General features: G+C 35.5%; 3 protein-coding genes across 3 annotated transcripts; 2 read left to right on the top strand and 1 right to left on the bottom strand.

Moving 5' to 3' along the window:
* Nucleotides 1-559: 559 nt before the first annotated feature.
* On the bottom strand, nt 560-8,134 carry LOC145624487 (U2 small nuclear ribonucleoprotein B''-like). The gene is made up of 5 exons (XM_081677532.1): nt 7,867-8,134; nt 7,290-7,462; nt 6,597-6,690; nt 1,768-1,847; nt 560-1,138 (listed from the first exon to the last, which is right to left on the bottom strand). Exons 1-5 carry the CDS (start codon nt 7,940-7,942, stop codon nt 866-868), a joined length of 696 nt encoding a protein of 231 aa, XP_081533658.1. The 5' UTR covers nt 7,943-8,134; the 3' UTR covers nt 560-865.
* A 1,086-nt stretch (nt 8,135-9,220) lies between these two features.
* Nucleotides 9,221-11,618, top strand: LOC145619650 (short-chain dehydrogenase reductase 2a-like). The gene is made up of 2 exons (XM_081674358.1): nt 9,221-9,506; nt 10,502-11,618. The coding sequence occupies exons 1-2, from the start codon at nt 9,406-9,408 to the stop codon at nt 11,334-11,336; spliced, it is 936 nt and encodes a 311-aa protein (XP_081530484.1). The 5' UTR covers nt 9,221-9,405; the 3' UTR covers nt 11,337-11,618.
* Nucleotides 11,619-19,164: 7,546 nt separating this feature from the next.
* LOC145625504 (uncharacterized) lies at nt 19,165-22,917 on the top strand. Its single transcript, XM_081678528.1, has 6 exons — nt 19,165-19,463; nt 20,562-20,821; nt 20,898-21,021; nt 21,104-21,403; nt 21,497-21,613; nt 22,420-22,917. Exons 2-6 carry the CDS (start codon nt 20,568-20,570, stop codon nt 22,915-22,917), a joined length of 1,293 nt encoding a protein of 430 aa, XP_081534654.1. The 5' UTR covers nt 19,165-19,463; nt 20,562-20,567.
* Nucleotides 22,918-23,624: the final 707 nt, after the last annotated feature.

Genomic DNA, 23,624 nt, shown 5'->3' with positions numbered 1-23,624 from the left:
CAGTGCGGGTAACAGGATTATGCATTTTGTGGTTGTCAAATGATAACAAATGCTTGGAAAAGTATAAAAGTATTAGAGTACTCTTATAATCTACATCGCCTAGTTGATTTCGACTTTGATGAGAGCAAGGTTCTTGCTTTGGGAGGGACAGGGAGAGACTCGTGTATGTGAATGGAAGTGCAAGGAAAACCGTAGTATATATTCTTCATGCGAAGCCACATTCACAAAGGGCTTATGTATGAGCTACATGGATCCATAGGTTGGGTGGATGCAAGGATGGCACAATAAGGATATATGACATGCATTCTTCACACGTTAGGCTGTGGGAGAGGACAAGCTGGTTCTCAAGTGGTACATCTTATGGAGGCGCAAGAGTATTTAGTCTAATATCTAATCAGCTAATTGCTACGGAATGAATTAAAGTCCACTAATCTTTGAGGTGTAAAGACCTTGCGCGACAATCCTCCATCCTACTAGTATTTGCTGGATCAACGAATTATGCAGCTTGTTGTGGAGTAACATACGATGCTATAGCAACTTGAAGCTTTTGACTATCTCCTTGAAAACAAACTAAGAGATTCCATTCACCATTAACCACAAAATTATCGACTAATCATGTGTAAAACGAGTTTTGGACAAACTGAAATATGTTTCTCGCTAATACTAGCTAGTTTATAACTATAGCTACTCAAAATCAGACCTTCTCATAACAGGTAACAGGATATCATCTGATGTACAGTTAACATAATGCAAGACACCTTTGAACAAAATTTGACACTTTTCTCTTTGCATCTTGCATATGGTAGAACTACACTCTACAGCTGCCATTGACAATCACACTCCCACAAAAGGGAACAGAATAAAATCATTTCTTAGCGTAAGTGATTTCCATGGGATTCTGTGGTGTAACTTTGAAGCCCTGAAGCGCCTGCATTGCTATTGCAGCTTCGTCCTCGTCGTCAAACTCCACAAAAGCAATGCCTGGCTTTGCTTCAATCATCCGCACTTCCCTGAAACCTGGATACTGTTGGAAAAGCATTTGCAGCATTATACTGGTTGTTTCATAGGGCAAGTTTTGTACAAACAAAATATTGTTTGGAGCTGCAGATTCCTGTGCACCAGTCTTGCGATGTGTAGCCTGTAATAGAAATAAAGCATTAACCATTAGCTTCAAACAATATAGAACAATACCCCCAGAACAGTAACAACAAGAACTAGTGACAGTGTGACACCAGTCATTCATGATAGTTCTAATACACTAACATAGCCATCCAAGGTTTTTCATAGAATTGAGAACTTTGTGAAGTGGGTAAGTGGCACCAAGTACTGTACACTAGAACTCTCCTTTCACTTGTCTCATCTTCATACTTCGTATATGTGTCTGACAATGAGCCAAACTTTTAAAATAAAATGGGCAAATACAGAGCAGAACTAACATCCTGGTTGTCAATAATTCAATATGAAATAATGACTAAAGATCTAGATCCGCTTGGCCAGGAAGCCACAGAATGTGGTAGAAACGCATAGGGCATGTAGTGGAAGAAGGCACCAACAAGGACAAAAAACTACAGATGTCGTTAAGATAGTAATAATGTATGATAAGCAACCCAGAAGCAAAATTTGGTGCTTGTAAATAGCATATTATGGAGAACATAGCTTTTGGTCAACATCGCCAAGCCTTATTGGAAGTTGTTAGAACTTGCAGAACTTATCTAAAATATGTTGTTTTTAAGTGAAGAAAACAGAAATTCTGAGCAGTATACTTACAGATGGACCACCATTGGTTTGAGAAGCATTTCCATTAGCAGCAGCACCTGTTTGGTCTTCTGGATGACGCTTCCTTTCACCTGGAGAAAGGAAAAAAATTATCTCAAAATCAGATAAAACTAGCCTCGTTCCGAGCTAGGAAAAAGTATTTAATGAATGGCTGATATGCCGCTATCTAAAGTCTACATAATAATTAATCTCCAAATCACAGTAGTAGCCAAAAACGCATGCTTCACTGATAATAATAGATATATTGCTAATGGATAACAGCTACTAAGCACACAAAACATACAAAAGGTCAGAATAAGGTTACTCAAACTTCAGAAAAACAAAGGTTTGACAGTATAAATTACAGATCGTGAGTATGTGGGCTCTCAATGGGTAAATTATTTCATACATAAGCATAAGAGCATGCCATAACCTGCCACATGCCTCAAACAACACTCTTACAGTGAGGCAAGGAGATCAGTTACATAGAGAGAACATATTGGGACGTCTATATATATAGGAAAATTTGTCAAGAATAAGTCAACCTTTGCACAGTTAGCTTAAAATAAGTCAACCTTTCGACTAATTCAGAATAAATTGAATTTTAAGGGTATTAACTTTTAAGAAGTCAAATGACCTACAACTTATCAAACAAGTCACTTTCTTTCACATTTTATAATTAAAAATTATTTATTTTAGATAATCAGGCTATAAAAAAAAAAAAAAAAAAAAAAAAAAAAAAAGAGAGAAAACCCCACCCCTTCTTCTGACCAGCAACCCATCACCATCTCCAACCCCCCACCCAACCAGCCACCGTAGGAACCCCCCTCATCTCGATACTTTTCTTTCTTTGCCCTCCCGCCAGGCCACTATCCCTTCCCCTAGAACACCGGCTGAACCCTTTGACTTCCCATCCCTAAACACCGGCATTCGTTGGCCGAGAGCAACCCAAAAGGCCAAAACCACGAACCCACACCAAAATCCAACCTGAAAACCACAGTACCCACCTCGATTCCCCACTGTAACCACCAAAACATCACCATATCTACCCCGAAATCAAACCATAACTACCTAAACTCACTCCGTTCACCCCGAAAAATCCAACACTCACCCGAAAAAGCATACCACCAAAAAATTCGAAAAAATAGTGTAGGAGCGAAGGCGGCAATGGGAGGGGAGAAAGAAAAAGTGATCAACGGTGATCGGTGGGTGGGGGATGATTGGTTGTTGCTTGATTGGACTGATGTTGCCGGCACGAGAGGAAGGCGGTTGTGTTGTTCAATAGTGAGCAATCAGTAAAGAAAATTAAAACAAGGTAATTGAAAAGAAAAAAATTAATTAAAACTTTAAATTGAACCAATTATATTATGACATGTGGCATACTTAACCTAAACGACCGGTTAACCCTAAATCCAACAGGTCATACCATGTGGCATACTTAACCTAAACAACCGGTTAACCCTAAATCTAACAGGTCATACCATGTGGCATACTTAACCTAAAAAACCGGTCAACCCTAAATCCAACAGGGAGAGTGTGTCTAAACAACAGGTTAACCCTATATCCAACAGGGTGTGTGTGTGTGTGTGTGTGTGTGTGTGTGTGTGTGTGTGTGTGTGTGTGTGTGTGTGTGGCACAAACATTCAGAAACATTCAGAAGATGATCCAGCCAACCAATGATCTTTTTCCAATCATAGAAAATTTCCCACAAAATATCTACTGATATTAGTTACAGATAAATTACAGATCTTGACTCTTGAGTATGTGAGCTCTCAATGGGTAAACTATATCATACATGACCATAAACTACCATATGCCTCAAACAGCACTCTTACAATGAAGCAAGGAGGTCAATTGGATAACATATTGGTATGTGAAAGTACCTTTTTTTTGGATATTTTGCATGAATATTCACATAGTATCTAGCATGCATGTTACTTTCTCTCCTCGTGGCAACCACACACACACACACACACACACACAAAAAAAAAAAAAAAGAGGGGGGGGGGGGGGGGATCTACGGCTCTATGCAGGAGTGAGGTAATATTTAAAGTTTTCGAAAAACCTCAAAAGGACAATTTGAGGCAAATAACATAAACGCTTGGATGGCCAAGAATAAGCATATAGTAAAATAACCAAAGTACTACGTATTACATCCTGATATATATTAATTTTCCACTTTGTTTACCCTTTTTTTCTGTTTTTTTATTCACAACATATCCAGCTTCTTATGATTACTGAAGCAGTGAAGGTCTGTACGACAACAATTGTTGTATTGCTCTAAGTTGTTCCAGCTAGTGGTTAGAAGTTAGCAATTAGAGATTAGTTGTCAAAAAAATTATCTTATAAACGTGTTCAGCACCAGTGCAAAATACCATAGATAAGCAACAAAAAAATAACAAATGTAATTATAGTAGATAACATGTGATGCATAAATAATAATAAAATAAATTTAAAGGAAAAAAACATTACTCCAAATTTTAATAGCTTTTCTTAGCACAACTCAACATTTTTAATAGCTTTTCTTAGCACAACTCCAAATTTTTAAGTAACTGCTAAAACATAACCATTACACTATTGGCTAGGTCAACACTAAATGATGCTCCTCATATAAAAAACTTATAAAAAAAACTCTAATTTCCACTCCAGAACCTAATGCCAAACACATGTCAAATACCTCAATACAACGTTTAAGCGCTCCTTACATTATGTACTAAACACCCAGATGCCTAATATTGGCAGATGAAGAAAGCTTAAAATAAATAAAAGCATAAAAAAAAATGACCCATATTTCACAGATCATAGGATGAGAGAAAGGAAAAGACAGAGTGTTTATGGTGTGTGAAGCAAACTGAGTACGCCCTTTGAAAGATAGAAGACTTTCTATGGATTCAATTTGTAGGGTTTGGAGTGGTGAAAAACAAGAAGTTGCTTTGGAGAAATGGAATGATTGGTAATAATAAGTAATATTTAGTACTTGGCTGGAGATAAATGGTCACACTATTAATGGCGTATTGTCCCAACTTACCATGAGACAAAGTACATTTGTCAGCGTCTTCATGGATTAAGGCAATTGGGGCTTTCCAAAGCTACACAAATACACAATTAAGGACTTGCAAAGGAATTGGGCTAATTTGTATCAGTGTATAAAAAGGCGTGCTAAGGCGCTCGGCGATTAGGGTAGAGCGCCTTTTTTGCTCTAGGCAAGGCACATTCAAAGAGGCAAACCTGAGGCGCACATAAGAAAATTTCTTCATCTGTTTTATATTGTGTGCCTCGCTTCAAAGAGGCGCGCCTCTAGGAAAAGGTGCAGCAAGACCTTCATCACCTCATTGTGCCTTGAGTTTTTTTATACATTGATTTGTATATATGTTAAATGTTCGATTCTAAGGACACCTTATCCTATTATTGTAATTCCTTTTTCCTCTCTCTCTCTCTCTCTCTCTCTCTCTCTCTCTCTCTCTCTCTCTCTCTCTCTCTCTCACACACACACACACACACTCTTTATGGTTATTTCGCTAACTATTAGATACCTAACAGTTAGCCAAATAGATATACTCTTTCCCAATAAGAATTTTTATTTGGCTAATTGTTAGATATCTAACAGTTGACAAAATAACTAAAATGTCCTAAGTAACCCTTTTCTTATGTTAGCCCTTATCACTCTCTTCAAACATCGTGAACATTATTATTATTTTGAATGATTTTGTCTAATTGATTGTTGCTAATAGTAAGCCAAATGATCAAACTGTCGTCATTAAGACCTTCTATTCTTTTTTTTTTTTTTCTATTTGCTCACTTTGATCATCAGCGAACAGCCACATATATAGTCATGCCAAATTAGCTGACTATGACATATAATGTTAGACAAATGACCAAAATGCCTAACTGACCTATTTTCTCGTGCCTAACAACAGTCACATTACTCCCGCACACTATTTCAGACATATAACAGTGAGCCCCACTCCTTCCCAATGGAACAACTTCTTGAGTTATTGACATATTTTGTTAAACATACAATAGTTACCAAGACAACCAAAAAAAACTCTAATTAACCTGTTTCTCATAAACCCCTTAATCTTCTCTTTTCTGTGCACTTGATTATTCACATAAATCTTTCCTAATGGGCTAATGGCCACCCTGCTACAGCAAGAAAAGGGTGATCTTCAAATATACCCTTAGCTTATATCCTATAAGACTGAAAAATACCACTAATGTTCACTTGTATCAATGGAAGGATTTTTTAATATTAAATCAAGGATCTAAGATCTTACAACTACCATTAACAAACAATTATGAGCAAACATTATAATAATTAAAAAAAATATTATATTTAAAGAACATCCATATGGGTGAAACATTAAGAGTTGATAGCTAAAATATATGCCTATAATTGATGGAATAAGAGGGCAAGACAGCAAGCCACAAAAATTTGTTGCAATCCTATGTGATTTTATTTACAGAAAACAGCCCTACAAGAACATGATGATTGAAAAACATCACATTGCAATCTTAAAGATTGGGGTTACAAATACATTCTCTAAGGGCAGCTAATGCATGCATGGTCTTGGTAGCGGCCAATTGGACCCTTTTATCCCTCTTTATTTATATTATGGCCTATTTGGGATTTGGTTGTGAGTGAGACCGAACAAAATTACATAAATCTCCCTGCATGGCTCCTAGTGATTGTCAAGCCACTCAGTAATTACATACTGGATGTACCAAAGAATTATGTAATTATGGCTTCCTAAACAGCCACTACTCTAAAATTGCTAACCACACATGAGAAATTTTTGGCAATATGATAATACAATAGTCAAAGAATAGAACAGGGTTTTTACCCTTCTCCTCTTGTTTCTTCTTCTTTTCCTTAGGAACATAAGTTCCCTCTTCTTTCGCAATACAATCTGACTTGGATTTAGCGTATTGTATCCGCTGAAAGAAGTCATCAAGAAGAACAATACAATGTTAAACATACTAGCATATATGTAATTATATTCATGTGTAAGCTTGCAGGGTATCAGAAATAAGACTCTTAAGTAAATCAAACTTCTAGGAGTGCCAAGCCAACATTACATATCATAGGGATGGTAAATCAAAGCTTGCACTATCTTGTAAAATTCGCCTTGATTCACACTTCCAATATATCCTTATTATTACTTTAAAGTTAAACTTGTGTATTTGTAAGCGTGAAACTCAAATGGTGCATTTATAAAGGAATGAAGCAAGTATTTGTATAACAAATGTTGGACCTATGGGGCTAATCAGCTATATGCATTCCTATTTACACATACTAGTGTAGGACTCTGAGTGTATTACATTTACTGAGCCCACCAGAATGAATCAGACAGCAGAAGGCAGGGTCTCATACCAATTTCAGTTGATTACAGTGCGCCATCTTTTATAGACCCCATATATCTATCAAGCCCATTTGACCATTTCTATACTTGCTGCTTCTCCTCACCCCTCACCTTCATATTTTACCAACTAAAACACACAACTATTGAAAGACGGCTAGAAATGGATGTACTTACAATAGGTTTATCATAGAAAGGGAAATTCTGCATTTGCCGAACAGCATTACTCGCTGCTGTAATCTCACTAAAACAAATCCAAGCTTGACCTCGAAGTTTAGGTGTCTTCAAAGCTACAACATCCAGGATCCTCCCAAATTGAGAGAATAAACAGTAAAGCGACCGCTTCAATTCTGGTAAATTCATAAGAGATTCTCACTAGCTCAAATACTTGAATCAGAAACTAAAACTAAATACAAACCCAACAATTACACACCCATAATAAGAGGCAACAGCAACATTAACACTTAACATTTCTCAATTACCAAGTAAATTGGTTCAATTTCACAATAATTGGGAAGATTTAAAGTTGCAAACTAAGTCACTCATCACAAAACAGCCACTGCATCAAAAATTAGGAATCCCAAAATTCATAATAACCTAATTTAAACCCTAAAATCAAAGGGCATATATAGTGATTTATGAAACCTGAGAAGTTAAAATTGAAGATAATCAAGTATAAGAAAGAGCATAAGCATGAAATTAATGAAAATTGAAGACATTAGAAGCTAAAAAAAGTGAAAAAATTAGGGTTTACCTTCTTTCTTGACCTTCTCATTGAGATTTTTAACGTAAATGGATTGATTAGGAGGTATATCGCCGGATAACATCATTGTCGTAAAATATGTTAATCGAATTGATTTGCAGAGAATCAATAAAAGAGGGAAGAAGGAGAAATTGCAAAGCCCTAAACAGTCGAATGCAGAGTTGAGGAGAGAGAAACACTCAGCAAGGCGGTAAAACCCCCTTGTTCGACTACGGCTTTTGGTTCGATTTTTTTTTTTTTACCTGCAAAGAAATTCAACGACAACATAAGACCATATGGGGCTATGGGCATACCGCATATGGCAACATTAGCCATTTAACCCAAGTGCATGGTGTCAAATTTGTTGCTAGGGATGACCAACCTACCCCGATTAATTATGCCGTCCAAGATCATTGTGTCATTTGTAATACCCCGTAAGACAATTTTTCAATGTAACGATGATGAGAATTTAGGATATCATATCATACATTAAATGAATAACCATAATATTGAGAGTAATTTTATTATTGGTTGGGACCATAAATGACGTGATGATACAGAATTAAATAATAAATAATTGTGTAACCCTCCAATAGTAAGGGTTTGTTCCGATTTATTGAACTGGACTGAAATGAATTATTTATGGGAGAAGGAAATTGGAAACTGAACTGAAATTAATCTGAAGAGAAAAGACCCCTAATTTAGTAAGACACATGCTCTCTCAAATGTATATAGTAACCATAGGGGTATTTAGGTATTCTTGTACAAAGTAAAGCTTTTTTTTAAAAAAAAAAAAAAATTAAACATTATAGAGCCTTCCTGACGAGGGGAATTCCTAATTTAAGTAAAGCTATTATAATTGTTTTGCAAGCAAATATTGAACTAGTGTGCCTTTCGTAGTTTCGTGTTGTATTGAGCTTGTATTGAACTATCCATTTTTGTGTCATACCTTATCAACTCTCGTGTCGAATGATCCTATGCCCATCTCTTGACAACATCGATCTTACAATGCAAATTTGTTTCACTTCTTGTATAACCTAACTACCGGACACGCTCCAATTACACATACAATATGATGGTCCATTAAATTCAACCTAGCTTGTAAAATTCAACGACGGTCAAAGCAATAAACAGAAAAACACCGTAGGGAGTAGTAGTTGTACAACTCCCATTGAAAGGCACAAACTTAAAAAAGAAGAGAAGATCCTCAAAAGTGGGAATAATATAGATCGAGAAGGTGAAGATAGCATAAAAATACAAGGGAAGGTTCCTTGGAAGCCAGGTTGTACATATTGACCAACCTGGTTAGAGAGTATTATATAAACACACCACCATTCTCAATTCCCCTCACTTCACTACTCTTCTCGATCTCACTTTGCTTCTTATATTATTATTATTAGTCCCCACTATTCCACTTCTCCAACTATACCAAACCAAATTAAAACCTCTTTTAATTTCCTAATTTATTTAACTTGTTCCTTTTATTTTCTTCAATTCTTCTTTTCTCATTTTCATATTACTTGTATTATTCTTTCTCCACTCGATCAAATTATGCCTGCTGCTGCTGTCATTTCTGAATCCAATACTACTCATCAAGGATTTCATCTTATGGGCAAAGATAATAATAACGCCCCTTCTATAATGTTTGGAAGGTATGTATTATTACTCCCTCTATCTCCATTTGTTCTTTCTACTTTTTTCTAAGAGAAATTGAGTCGTACATATATAATGTATTTGTTTTCTTAAATTTTTTTAGCTTAGATTTGTCTACTTTAATTTTCTTTCTTGAATTCTCACTTTGTTTTGGATCTCATACATTGTTTGTTTGACCAGAACTAATACTCAAATTTTATTTTTCTACTACGTTCCAAATCTAAAGCCGGCCATAATTCTACCACTTTTATTTGTTATAAAAAATTTTCAACACTATTTTTTTTTTTTTTTTGACAAATATAAAATTTTCAATACTAAAGAATTTACAATGATGTAATTCTCTTTAAGTAATTTTCATTTTTTTTTTCATCGGTCTTCAAATTAAATTCAATCTTCATCAATCATTTTTCAATTATGTACTTCCTATCTTCCTATTAATTAATAAGATTATCTACAGATACCCATCATTTTTTTTCAGTTACTCGTACATACAATTATTTAATAAAATTATCTACACATATATCCATCATCATTTTTTGGTGTATTCTATCAAAATACAAATTAAAAAATATATATATAAAAATACTGAAACAATTCTAACAATGTCCCTTCAAGATAAAAAATTAGCCTAATAAAATCATTTTTTATTTTCTTAAACCATATTTCAAAACATTACTACTATAGCAAGTTTAATTTTGCTTTATAAATCTCCACAATACAAATTTTCAAAGCATCAATTAATTAAAAAAACGTATTCCGTATAACTAAAGTTTTTGACAGTCAAATGTACGTGTTGGAAACCATAAAAAAAAATGTACAAATATTAAATAAATATACTTAGAAGAATATTATTACGGACGTACATGGTCGGAGATTCAGAGAAACTATATATTATAAATTTATAATAACGAGTGATAGTGGACTAGATAATATGAATGCATGTTACGTTGAATTTTTTGTACACCTACTTAGAATATAATTTGTTTGTGTGTAGGTTGGAAGGAAAAGTTGCAATAGTAACGGGTGGAGCAAGAGGAATAGGAGAAGCAACGGTTAAACTATTTGTAAAGCACGGTGCTAAAGTGGTAATTGCGGACGTAGAAGATGCACAAGGCAAAGCATTGGCAGATTCCCTCCCTCATTCCACCACCTTTGTCCACTGCGACGTCAGCAACGAAGACGACGTGCGCAACCTTGTAGACACGGCCGTGTCACAGTTTGGCAGACTAGACATACTCTTTAATAACGCTGGTGTGTTAGGGTCACAAACAAAGTGTAATAAAAGCATACTCAATTTTGACCCTAATGAGTTTGACCGTATCATGTCGGTCAACGTTAAGGGTATGGCCTTAGGGATCAAACACGCTGCCCGTGTTATGATACCACGGGGTGGCGGTTGTGTTATTTCAACCTCGAGCGTGGCGGGCTTCATGGGTGGCATGGGTCCACACGCCTACACGGCGTCGAAGCATGCCATCGTGGGGCTAACAAAGAACACGGCGTGTGAGTTAGGCCGGTACGGGATTCGAGTTAATTGTATATCTCCCTTTGGAGTAGCCACTTCTATGCTTATAAATGCTTGGAGAAGTGATGACGAAGACGAAGACGATGAGATGGAGTTGGGGTTGGGGCTGCCATGTGAGAAAGAAGTGGAGAAAACGGAGGAGTTTGTGAGAGGATTAGCAACACTTAAAGGCGCTACTTTGAAAGCCAAGGACATAGCTGAGGCTGCACTATATCTTGCTAGTGATGAGTCTAGGTATGTTAGTGGTCATAATCTTGTTGTTGATGGTGGATTTACTACCTCCAAAAATTGTGTTGGTTTGTGATTAATACCGCCATTATTTTTTTCCTAGTTTTTCTTCCTTTTTTTTTTTTTTTTTTTTTTAGTGTGGGTTCAATGTTTACACGTTAGTTTAGTGTAAATAAAGTTGTCAAAATCTCTTTATTAAAAAAATTGGTGTGTCGTACCAGATATTTTTGTGTGAGAATTGCGTAACTCCTATGTTCTTTCACGAACGATTTCCCATAATATTGTTGAAATAAAAATCAATTCCCATAATACATTGATTTAAAAATAAATTCCCTACATAGTGTTCACGTAGGATCGTTTTTTTGCTATTGGTTCAACTTAAAACCGCTAATGGTAATAGCGGTTTTAAAAAAGAGACCGCCTCTAACAATAACAGGTCTCTTTGCGTCCTTGGTTAATTCACAAGGCATAGTCTACAGGAAAATTATTTCAAAGAGACCGCCTTTCAATACGACAGGTCTCTTTGTGTCCTTGTTAATTCTTAGCCCACAACAAGAAAAGAGAGCGCTGGCAATTACACTTATAACTTCAAAGAGACCGCCTTTCAATAAAAACAGGTCTCTTTGACTTTATTTTACAAAAATTGCAAAACCGCTAATACCGTTAGCGGTTTTAAGTTGAACCGAAAACCAATCCTACGTGGACACTACTTTGGGAATTTATTTTTAAAACGAAGCATAATGGGAACTAATTTCTATTTTAACAATATTAAGGGAAATTGTTCTTCTTTCACATTTGACAATTACATTTATACTACTTAAGTACATACTATTCTGTAATAACAATGAAAGAAAGTACTCCAATTAAGATATTTCCCTATTTTAAAAAAAAAAATAAAATAAAATGAAGAATACACTTATGAATAGTTTGAGGATAATTAAAATGACTCTTTGAATATGGCTAGATATAACGGACGCATCACGTGCGTTAGCTAGAGGTGAGCATGGGACGAGTACCCGTACCGTTAGTACTAACGGTTCGGGTACCCGATAACCAAAATCACTAAAAGTGATACCCATAATCGGAACCGATAAGTCCGGGTACCCGGATTTTCAGATCGGTTATCGGGTACCCAATAAAATATCTAATAATGATAATTAAACTTAATTATGTAGTTATTATGATATAATTTACAACTAATTAACAACAATACCATATGATCTTGACCAAATTATTAATAATATTACTAATTATTGATATTATAAAGTGATTATGAAGTAAAGTAAAAGTTTAGATTTATACTAATAGATTTAAGTAGGGAAAAAAAAAATGCTTATCGGATCGGATTGGGCAACCGTTAATTTTAAAATGATATCCATAACCATATCCGATAACAAATTATCAGAACGGATACCCGAACCGTTATGGTTACCGGATCGGGTACCCTAATTTTCGGAACGGTTACGAATCGATTTTCGGGTTTTCAGTTTTTCAGGTAGTTTTGCTCAACCCTATCGTTAGCCACCCTATTGATTAATATAAGTACTTTGTATTCAAATATTTAGAAGTATATAAAGAACATTGGTCAACTTTCAATTTGAACCATCAAATTAAAGACACCAACTCCAATCAATCAATCAATCAATCAAAGCCTTAATCCCAAAAGTGGGGTCGGCTAACATGAACCAAATTTGATTATTCCGTGTAGTCATCAACATATATCTTTCTCCTCCATCCCTTACGATCCAAAACTTCATCCTCACGTAAATCCATGCACTTCATATCCTTCCTCACTCCTTCCAACCAAGTCATCTTTGGTCTCCCTCTTCCTCGTTTAATCCCTCCATGGTCCCACTCTTCCACTCTTCGCACCGGTGCACCCTCGGGTCTCCGTCTTACATGTCCAAACCAACGCAGACGATTTTCCCTTAATTTATCTACAATGCCCGCCACACCTACTTTCTTGCGAATAACCTCATTTCTGATTCTATCTCTTAAAGTGTTTCCACACATCCACCTTAACATGCGCATTTCCGTAACCTCCATCTTTTTAATATGCTCTTTCTTAGAAGCCCAACATTCTGTACCATAGAGCAACACTGGTCTTATGGCAGTCCTGTAGAATTTTCCCTTCAACTTTAAGGGAATGCTGCGGTCGCATAGCACTCCCGTGGCCGCTCTCCATTTAAGCCACCCTGACTTAATCCTGTGGGTCACGTCTTGATCAATGTCACCATTCTTCTGGATGATCGACCCTAGGTACTTAAAACATTCACTCATGGTCAAATCCTTTCCATCCAAACTCACCACTTCATTGCTTGTCCCCCTCTGAGTGCCAAAACGACATACCAAATATTCAGTCTTACTCCGACTTAGCTTAAACCCTCTAGATTCCAACCTTTGCCTCCATTGCTCCAACTTGACATTAACCCCATCCTTAGTCTCATCCACCAAAACGATATCATCTGCGAACAGCATACACCATGGAACCTCATCTTGAATTGGTCTAGTTAATTCGTCTAGAACCGTTGCAAAAAGAAAAGGGCTTAATGCAGACCCTTGATGCAATCCGATTGTAATAGGGAAATCTTTTGTCAACCCTCCGCATGTCCTCACATTTGTTGACACATCCCGATACATATCCTTAACTAGGTCTACATACCTTCGTGGGATACCTTTCTTCAACATTGCCCACCAAAGTATCTCTCTTGGCACCTTGTCATATGCCTTCTCTAAATCAATAAAGACCATATGAAGATCTTTCTTCTTTACCCTATAAAACTCCATCATTTGTCTTATCAAATGGATTGCCTCCATAGTAGATCTCCCAGGCATAAAACCAAATTGGTTATCTGAAATGCTTGTGCATGCCCTCAACCTTTGTTCAATCACCCTTTCCCACAACTTCATAGTATGGCTCATAAGCTTAATTCCTCGATAGTTAGAACAATCTTGAGCGTCTCCTTTGTTTTTATAAACCGGGACCAAGGTGCTCTTCCTCCAATCTTGTGGGATCCTTGTAGCCGTCCATATCTTGTTGAAAAGGTTTGTTAACCAATCAATACCAATCTTACCCAAACACCTCCACACCTCTATCGGTACCCCATCAGGGCCAACCGCCTTCTTAGGTTTCATCTTCCTCAGTGCAATCTCCACCTCTACTCTCCTAATCCTTCGCACATACTCCATGTTGATTTCTTCATCACTCATAGAGGTATCTCCTATCACAACTCCATTACTTCCATTAAATAATTCATCGAAGTACCCCTTCCACCTGTCCTTGATGCCCTCCTCTTGCACTAGGACCATTTGGTTCTTATCTTTGACACACTTCACCATGCCAATATCCTTCCTTGCCTCTTGTCTTCTCTTTGCCATCTTATAAATGATCCTTTCTCCCTCCTTGGAATCAAGCTTTTCATAAACCTCCTGATATGCCTTTTCTTTTGCTTGGCGAACAGCTGCCTTTGCCTTACTCTTAGCCTCCTTATACGCTGCAAAGGTTTCATCACTCCTACATTTTCCTAAGGCTTGATAGCATTCCCTTTTTTGCTTAATTACTGCTTTCACCTCTTCATTCCACCACGAAGTATCTCTCTGTACCGAAGTTCTTCCCCTTACTTCCCCCAAGACCTCTTTGGCCACTCTTAGGAAACAGTTCTTCATTTTTTGTTTTCCAAAGATTTTCAGTAGAATCACAAAAGGATTACGTATTATGCTAGCTAAATATGTTTGACTTCTAAAACCTCCGTACATAGTAAATCAGTCTCATAAATGCATTATGCAAGCTAAGTATGTTTGACTGAAATTTTTTTTTAAAAAAAAGTTATGTTTGACTTTTGGACTTGACAATAAGCATTTGAAAAGATGCTTAATTAGCTACTGATTAGTGATTACTCCATAGCTCAATACTCTGGCTGGCCATTTGCCTACCAACAACTTGATTGTGGATTTTTTTTTTTTAAAAAAGATCCATTTATAATTTAATTTTCACTATTACAACATACTCGTATTTTTTAAGATGCCTACACAATATATCATAATGATCACAATTTTTTCCTATTCCTTTTCGATCTATTATTGTTCCTCTCACCCTACACATTTCTTTTTCTTCTTTACGCCTCTTCACTTTCATTAAAAATAATTAAAATTTTGATTAAAATTGTCAAGGAACACTACAAGAAAAATCACTTTTCGTAGCGATTGTTCATTCGCTACAATATGCAAGTATGTTTGTGAAATAATTAAGGATGTCGTATCATTTTTACAATCGCCATGGTTTTCCCATATAAAATCGATACAGAAAGCATAATAATACATATACACAGTATTTTTACACATTTATATAATTTTGAGAAATCGTATCATTTACAATCGCCACTAAATCCTAAAAATCGATACGAAAAGCCTTTTTAACACTAGATATATAAATATTGTTTGACAAAGAATACATAAAATATGTCATAACTTATTGGTGAAACATTTAATATAAGAGTTTGAGGTTGCATGTTCGAATCTTGTAAAGATCATACGCATGTTTTTTTTTTTTCGATTATTGAGGCCAACCCCAACGATATTGAAAACCACACAAAGAAATTGAAGTATTGTATATTTGTGTTTGATATGATGAATATCATTTACCTATCCAATTAAAGGATTATTCCAACATTTTTTTTTCCAATTCTTTTTCATTATAAGAATTCTTATAGTCAACAACATTACAAAAAGAGACGGTTATAATTAAAAAAGTGTATTTTATTTTTATTGTATTTTCCCTCTAAATTAAGTTAAATATCACTACACACCTTTTTTTTTTTTTCCTCTCAATACCTTTACACTTTCATTAAAAAAATAAATGAAATTAATCTTGACCAGAATTGAAGTGTTCGGCAGATCGAGCACCAAGGAAGTATTGTATTTAATGAAATTCATTTACATATCCAATTAAAGGATTATTCCAACCTTTTTTCCCCTCTTTTTCATTATAATAACACTAAAAGTCAACTAGCCAAGACATTAAAATAAAAGTGAATCCGATCTAGTAGGGTTAGAAAATCTGTAGATATACCTAATAGGGCAAAAACTGTACAATTAGAATATATCAACCTGACATTTATTTAGACGTACAAATTCTAATGATAATATTACTATTATAGGTATTACGGTATTCCACTTAAGCTAATGCTGGATACAACTGTACTACTTATAGACAGCATAGTGTGATACTGTGATGATTCACAATATTCATGAACATGTAGCTGTCCACAACTCCACACCATCATAGAGTTGTGCATTACTAATGCATTTAAGTTGACTTTCACCTCTTTTTGGCTTCACCTTGACCACCGTACCGCCCTGTCTAGTATAATTAAGTTGAAATTTACTCTATGCGATTTCCGTTTAATATAGTTACTCCGATTCAAAATGGTGTTATAAAAGTTACAGAGTGTATATAGTTGTTATATAAGTTAAAGTTTACTCTGCATGTATACAATTCAATTGAGTGACTTTTTACATTACTGAAAATTATTGTACGTACATACAATACACGAACGCTATATATTATAAAAATTCCGTCAATTCTCCAAATCTCTTATAAATTACATACAAAAAAGTTGTAATGTAGTCCTCAACAACTTGGAATAAACAAAAGGACTTGTGATTCATGCAACTATACTTATTTTAAGAGCAAGACGTACTTAATTACTATGATGCTTGCTCCTCACGTCGGTCCATTCACGACAATTGATGTCATATTACCTAGAAATTAGAAACTAAATTACATAACTAATACTTCATCAACAACCTGATTAAGCAACACAGGACCACTAATCACTAATTAGCTAATAACAACTTCACCTAGCTCCTTACCCCTAGAGTTTAGTATAAGGTCAACATATGCATTATTCAAATATCGATCTATTAAAATAAGACATTTATATATTTTTTGGATCATTTAAAAAATTTGTATGTATCTTTTGATATCAGCTAGAAGATACAGTATATAGGCCTCAAATCTGGGTAGATACTACATACATTATTAATTTATTATCGGTTAAATTAGTTATATATATGGTGTAATGATGATCGAGAGAGAATCGAACAATACGATTTGCCAATTAAACTATATCTTCTAATAGTAGGACGTACTTTAAAATTTAATTAGCATATACTGTTTGGCTTACCTGCTAAGTACTGTGCTAATCCAAGAGATTGTTTTCTTTTCTTAAACAAGTATGAATTTTTTTATGTTGCAATCTTGATCATTGATTTGATTCCACCTAAAACAATTTAAGGATTTATAGTGTAATAAGTATGAGTTTTTTTTTTTTTTATGTTGCAATCTTGATAATTGATTTGATTCCACCTAAAATGATTTAAGGATATATATAGAGAGAGTAATATTGTTTTTAATTTTTTTGAGGGATATAATCATATAATGTACTTCTAATATGTCTTTTTGTACATTGTCTTTACATTTAAAAAAAAAAACGATAATTGAGATCTACTAATTAATTTCCAAACACCAAATTACACATAAATCTACTAATCAATCAATGCAATTAAGTTTGCATACCGTTTGGCACGTCTGTTTATAGTTTGATACACTTATAATTAAGGATACATTATCTGTTATCGATTAGCTAATTCAATTTGGTAGTTGGGGCCTTAGCTTATGCCCTTATGGAGATTATATACCATCTTATGTAATAAAGGGTTATAGTTCAATCAAGTTTTTAGTAATTGTGGCGCCATGAGAAGAACTTTGTGGGCATTTATGCTGCTCCAAGCTAGATTTGTTATCAACGTATTTTACAAACATTGTTCATTCTGTTCGTGTATATAAAACTGTTAGTCTTGTATTATTACTAGACTTTCAATCTTCAAATTTACCTTAGTTCAATGCTTTTTACAATTTTACATGATGGACATTATTTGTACATTTTGCAACAATGGATTAAAATACACACACAATTTAATATAATAATCAATAATTTTATAGGATTATTAGTTCTTTAACATATTTATTTTATTAATATTTTTTTTTTTTTTTTTTGGTAATCTGAATAAGTACTTCGTATACCCTTCAAAAAAAAAAAAAAAAAAAAAGTACTTCGTATTATTTATTTTGAATGATAAGAAAAATAATTAATAGAAAACATGACCTAACATGTTAGCTAGTTAACTAACTGACATTATAAGTATGTTAGCTAGTATGGTTGTTAGTGTTGTTCATACTTAATTTCAATCCAAAAATTATATATATATAAAAAAAAACACCAAATTGATTTCAATAAAAAAAAATTAAAAAAAAAAAGGAAGGAAGGATACAAAAGTCCATACAACAATCAAATAGCTAGTACTTATAAACCGAAAGTACTACAAATAACATGTTAATTGCAAACAAATGGTACTATAAAACTATTACATTATCTTTATGATAATTTACTTAATTGATAAGCTTAATATTATTAAAATTGGTTGCACACATATAGGATATAAATAGAAGCAAAAATTATTTTTTAAAAAAAGTTAAATAACGTAAGAGACCGATTTTAATTATTATCGGTGTAATAACCCACTACAAGAAATAGGTCATTTTGCGACGGAAACCTTGCAACGGACTACAATTCCGTCGCAAAAAGGGTTAATTTGCGAGGGAATAAATTCCGTCGCAACTTTGCGACGGAAACAAACTTTTGCGACGGAATTTCCGTCGCAAAGTTTGCGACGGAATTTATTCCCTCGCAAAAGTTTGTTTGCGACGGAAATAATCGTCGCAAAACAATATTAAAAAAAAAATAAAAAAAAACATTTTGCGACGGATTCTGCGACGGAAATTCCGTCGCAAAAAGTTTTTAAATTTTTTTAAAAAAAACTGAAGTTTCGCTGAAGGAGAGAGAAAAAGAAAACGAAGAACAGAAAGAGGAAAGCGTAGAGAGAGATAGAGGAAAGCGTAGAGAGAGAAAGAAAATCCGGCCACTTCACCGCCGCTGTCGCCACCGGAACGACCGGAATCCGGCCACTCACACCTACTAACGCCCACCCCCTCCGTTCACTCCCACTCACGCGCACTCACGCCCACCCACGCCACCCCCTCCGTTCAAGCCCACTCACGCCCCTCCGTTCGCCGGCGGTGTGCAGCCACCACACCACCCTCCTTCCGGCAGCCGGATTTCCGCCACAACACCCTCAAATCCCGGTGAGTATTCCACTATCCCCCTTTGTTTTTGTTTTCAATTTAATTTTAATGTAAACCCTAACTTTTTCTAATTATGTTTTTTAATTTAATTTGTAACTAAATTTTATTATTTAATTACTTGTGTTTAGTGTAGTGTAGTTTAATTTATATTGCAATGTTAGAATTAGTTTAATTTTTAAGATATATTGCAATGTTAGAATTAGTTTAATGTATGTTAGTTTAGTTTAAAATATATGTTAGATTAGTTTATAATGTATGTTATTTTAGTTTAAAATATATGTTAGTTAGTTTATAATGTATGTTAGTTTAGTTTAAAATATATGTTAGATTAGTTTAAAATATATGTTAGATTAGTTTAAAATATATGTTAATTTAAAAATACATGTTAGTGTATGTATGTTTATTTGAATGTGGGTAATTGTGTGTTAATTATATGTGTTTCATCACTTGCTTTAAACTTGTTTAAATTAAACAATTATGGTATGTATGTTAATTATATATGTTCACTAAGATTTGAAAGCATTTGCATCTTCTTATTCCTAGATACCCGTTCAAGACATACACATTAGGAGTATGTCTTGAATAGTCCCCGGTTGGGACTGTCCTTTGACGTTTAATCTCACTTTAGGTGGTGAATGTATGCAATGTTTTTGATTCTATGGAATATCTTGGCGTCTCATTTCTCTACAATGTTTTCTGGGTACATATGTTGGTGTGTTTAATTACCTACATCGTGTACTTGGAGAACTGTAGGGATATGCTGTCGGATTTTCTATAGAATTGAAAACTAGGCATACATTCACTAGTGAGATAAGATGTCCAAGGATGGGTTAGGTTGGAGTGGTAAGGACCCCTGGATATATGTCATCTAAAACCTCATGTAGGTTTGATTTTATGAAGAAAAGAACTTAGCTTGATACTTTGCTACTATTGTTTGTGACTGATATGATTATATGCGTGAGTTGTTAATTGAAACTTAATTTTTGCTTTTGGATGCGTATCTTGGTTTAACTGTGATTTAATTTGATGTTATATTCAATTTGATGTTATATTTGTTGTTAATTGAAAAACCTATCATGTGAAATGAATATGATGCAGGTATCAATGGGTAAACGGGGTGATCCGAAGAAGAAATCAAGCAAGAGCAGAGAGTTTCCTTCTTATCACTTGCAGGTTCCTGTTCCGGTTACCATCACCGAGGATGCCACCAGGTTGGGTGACACTCAGGTACCCACCCCTCATTCAGAGGCGGAGCCGAGTACCGTGCACCGTTCGAGTATGGATACGGATGACACTCAGCTTGAGCAACCTAGCTCAACCGGGTCTAACATGCCGGTGTTGGAACCTTCTATGCTCTGGTAAGATTTTAAATGAAAAGGGAAAATTCTGATTTGTTATTCATATAATGCTAATACAAATACCCTTGTTTCATAGGTTTGATAATGACGCTGTAAAGGGGAATGTCACTGATGTAATTCAAGGCTACTACAAAGCTCCTTGGAAGAACTACAGCGAGGTTGAAGGTCCCACCAAGGAACATTGGTTCACCTTGTTCAAGGTATAAGTTTAACTTATAAATAATAGGTGTCATAAATTTAACCAAATGAATATGTAACTAATAGAGTTTTTTGTATATTCAGCAACATTACAGTTGGGCACCTGCTTTGGAGGGGCAAGTGCGTAGGGCGTTTGATACTTATGCTGCAACTCGGTTGCGACAAATGTTCTACAACGTCACTAAAAGGATGGGAGGGAGAAAGCCAGACTGGATCTCAAAAGACATCCACAAGATGATGATGGATATTCCCCAAGTGGATGACGTTTACAAGAAGAGGTCAGCACAGAACAGATTGAACCGACGATCTGGCTCTATGGATAATGAAATAGAACCGACCCATTTTCAAGGTTCCATCTCTGCGGTACAACATGCAAAAAAGCTGGTAAGTTGTTGTATAAAAAATTGAATGTACGTATTTATATGTGCTTAATTACATTTGTATCTAATAATACTGTTCACTTGTTCACATTGCAAGGCGGCAAAGAATCAAGGGAAGCTTCCATCAGCACCTGATCTCTTCTTGCATACACACTTCAAGGAGGTGCCCGGGAAAGGGAAGGTTCCTGCGAACAAAAGAGCGAAGGAAATTGCGGTAATAACTAGTTTTCGCCCATTTTCAAGCCACTTGTTTCCTATATTGCCACTTATGAACTATTTCAAGCCTCGAACTCAAGTAACTATGTTAGGTAGGTGTATTATGGTCAAAATAAGCTCATTTGATAACAAATGTGAGAAATAGGCAAGTTAGAACCAAAAACGCCCCATTTTCGCCCATTTTTTCTAGTTTTAGGACCTAGTGAACCTATATTGCCACTTATAAACAATTTCAAGCCTCAAACTCAAGTAACTATGTTAGTTAGGTGTATTAAGGTCAAAAATAGGTTCATTAGATAACAAATGTGAGAAATAGGCAAGTTAGAACCAAAAACGCCCCATTTTCACCCAATTTTCCTAGTTTTAGGACCTAGTGAACCTATATTGCCACTTATGAACTATTTCAAGCCTCGAACTCAAGTAACTATGTTATTTAGGTGTATTATGGTCAAAAATAAGCTCATTTGATAACAAATGTGAGAAATAGGCAAGTTAGAACCAAAAACGCCCCATTTTCGCCCATTTTTTCTAGTTTTAGGACCTAGTGAACCTATATTGCCACTTATAAACAATTTCAAGCCTCAAACTCAAGTAACTATGTTAGTTAGGTGTATTAAGGTCAAAAATAGGTTCATTAGATAACAAATGTGAGAAATAGACAAGTTAGAACCAAAAACGCCCCATTTTCACCCAATTTTCCTAGTTTTAGGACCTAGTGAACCTATATTGCCACTTATGAACTATATCAATAGGTTCTCATTCTTTATTTTTATTTCTGCATTGTATATCCTTTGTTTGTTACAGGAGGCGTACCAACACAGACAGGAGGAATCAAGAACCCAGGGTTCCCAACTGTCTGAAAATGAAATTTTCTTTGAGGCGGCTGGTGGTCGTAATAAGAAGGGTCGTGTTAGAGGTCTTGGTGTTGGTGCTGACTTGTACTACGGCACATCTAGGGGACGAGGATCGGGTTCTTCCAGCCAATACGTACCGTCGGTCATAACTCAAATGCAGGAAAACTTCCACAAGGAGTTGAATGAGAGGGTGGAAGCAATTGAGAGCCAGATCGATAGCCGTGTGGCGGAACAGCTCGATGCTCGAGTGGAGGCTCGAGTGGCAGAACGGATGGCTGAAATCGAGAGGAAGAACAAGGAGTTCTTAGAGGAGTTAGCCAGTAGATTTACAGGATTGACCACTCCTTTCACTTGTTCTACGATTCAGCCTCAGATTCGAGACCCCAGGAACGACCCGGGTGGTGGTGGTGGTGGTGGTGCAGGCCAAGGACAGCCAGCTTGTGTTTAGTTAGGTGTCATTTTTCGATTTTTGTATATGGATGACATTGTAGTTTAAAAAATTATATCATGTACCGTACTTGGTAGTTACGGCTACGTGTTGTATATATTTGAATTATGTTAGGGCGTGGACTTTTTGACTGAAATTATTTTAAATGCACGTATTTTATTAAACAGGATTGCATGAATACAGGTTCCAGGAAAACAAAACAAAATACAAAAAAATTAAACAGGATTGCAGGAATACAGGTTCCAGGAAAAAAAACAAAATACAAAAAAAAAAAAAATTAAAATTACAATAACTTTGCGACGGAATGTAATTCCGTCGCAAAATGGAGTATTTTGCGACGGATTATTTTCCGTCGCACACATGCGACGGAAAATAATCCGTCGCAAAATACTCCATTTTGCGACGGAATTACATTCCGTCGCAAAATATGTGACGGACTATTCCGTCGCAAAAGAATCCATTTTGCGACGGAAATACATTCCGTCGCAAAATTTGTGACGGAATATTCCGTCGCAAAATGATTCCTCTTGCTACGGAATTTTCGTCGCAAATGTTGTTTTCAGCTACAACTACCTTTCCGTCGCAAAATCCGTCGCAATTCGTTTTGCGACGGATATTCCGTCACAAAAGGACTGTTTGCTACGAAAGTTCGAGCGACGCCATGCCTGTGACGGAAATCCGTCGCAAAGTCACTTTGCGACGGAATT

The sequence above is a fragment of the Chenopodium album genome, chromosome 3 (genome assembly GCF_948465745.1).
Source record: "Chenopodium album chromosome 3, dcCheAlbu1.1, whole genome shotgun sequence".
NCBI lineage: Eukaryota > Viridiplantae > Streptophyta > Magnoliopsida > Caryophyllales > Amaranthaceae > Chenopodium > Chenopodium album.
This window is presented reverse-complemented; position numbering and strand designations above follow the sequence as displayed.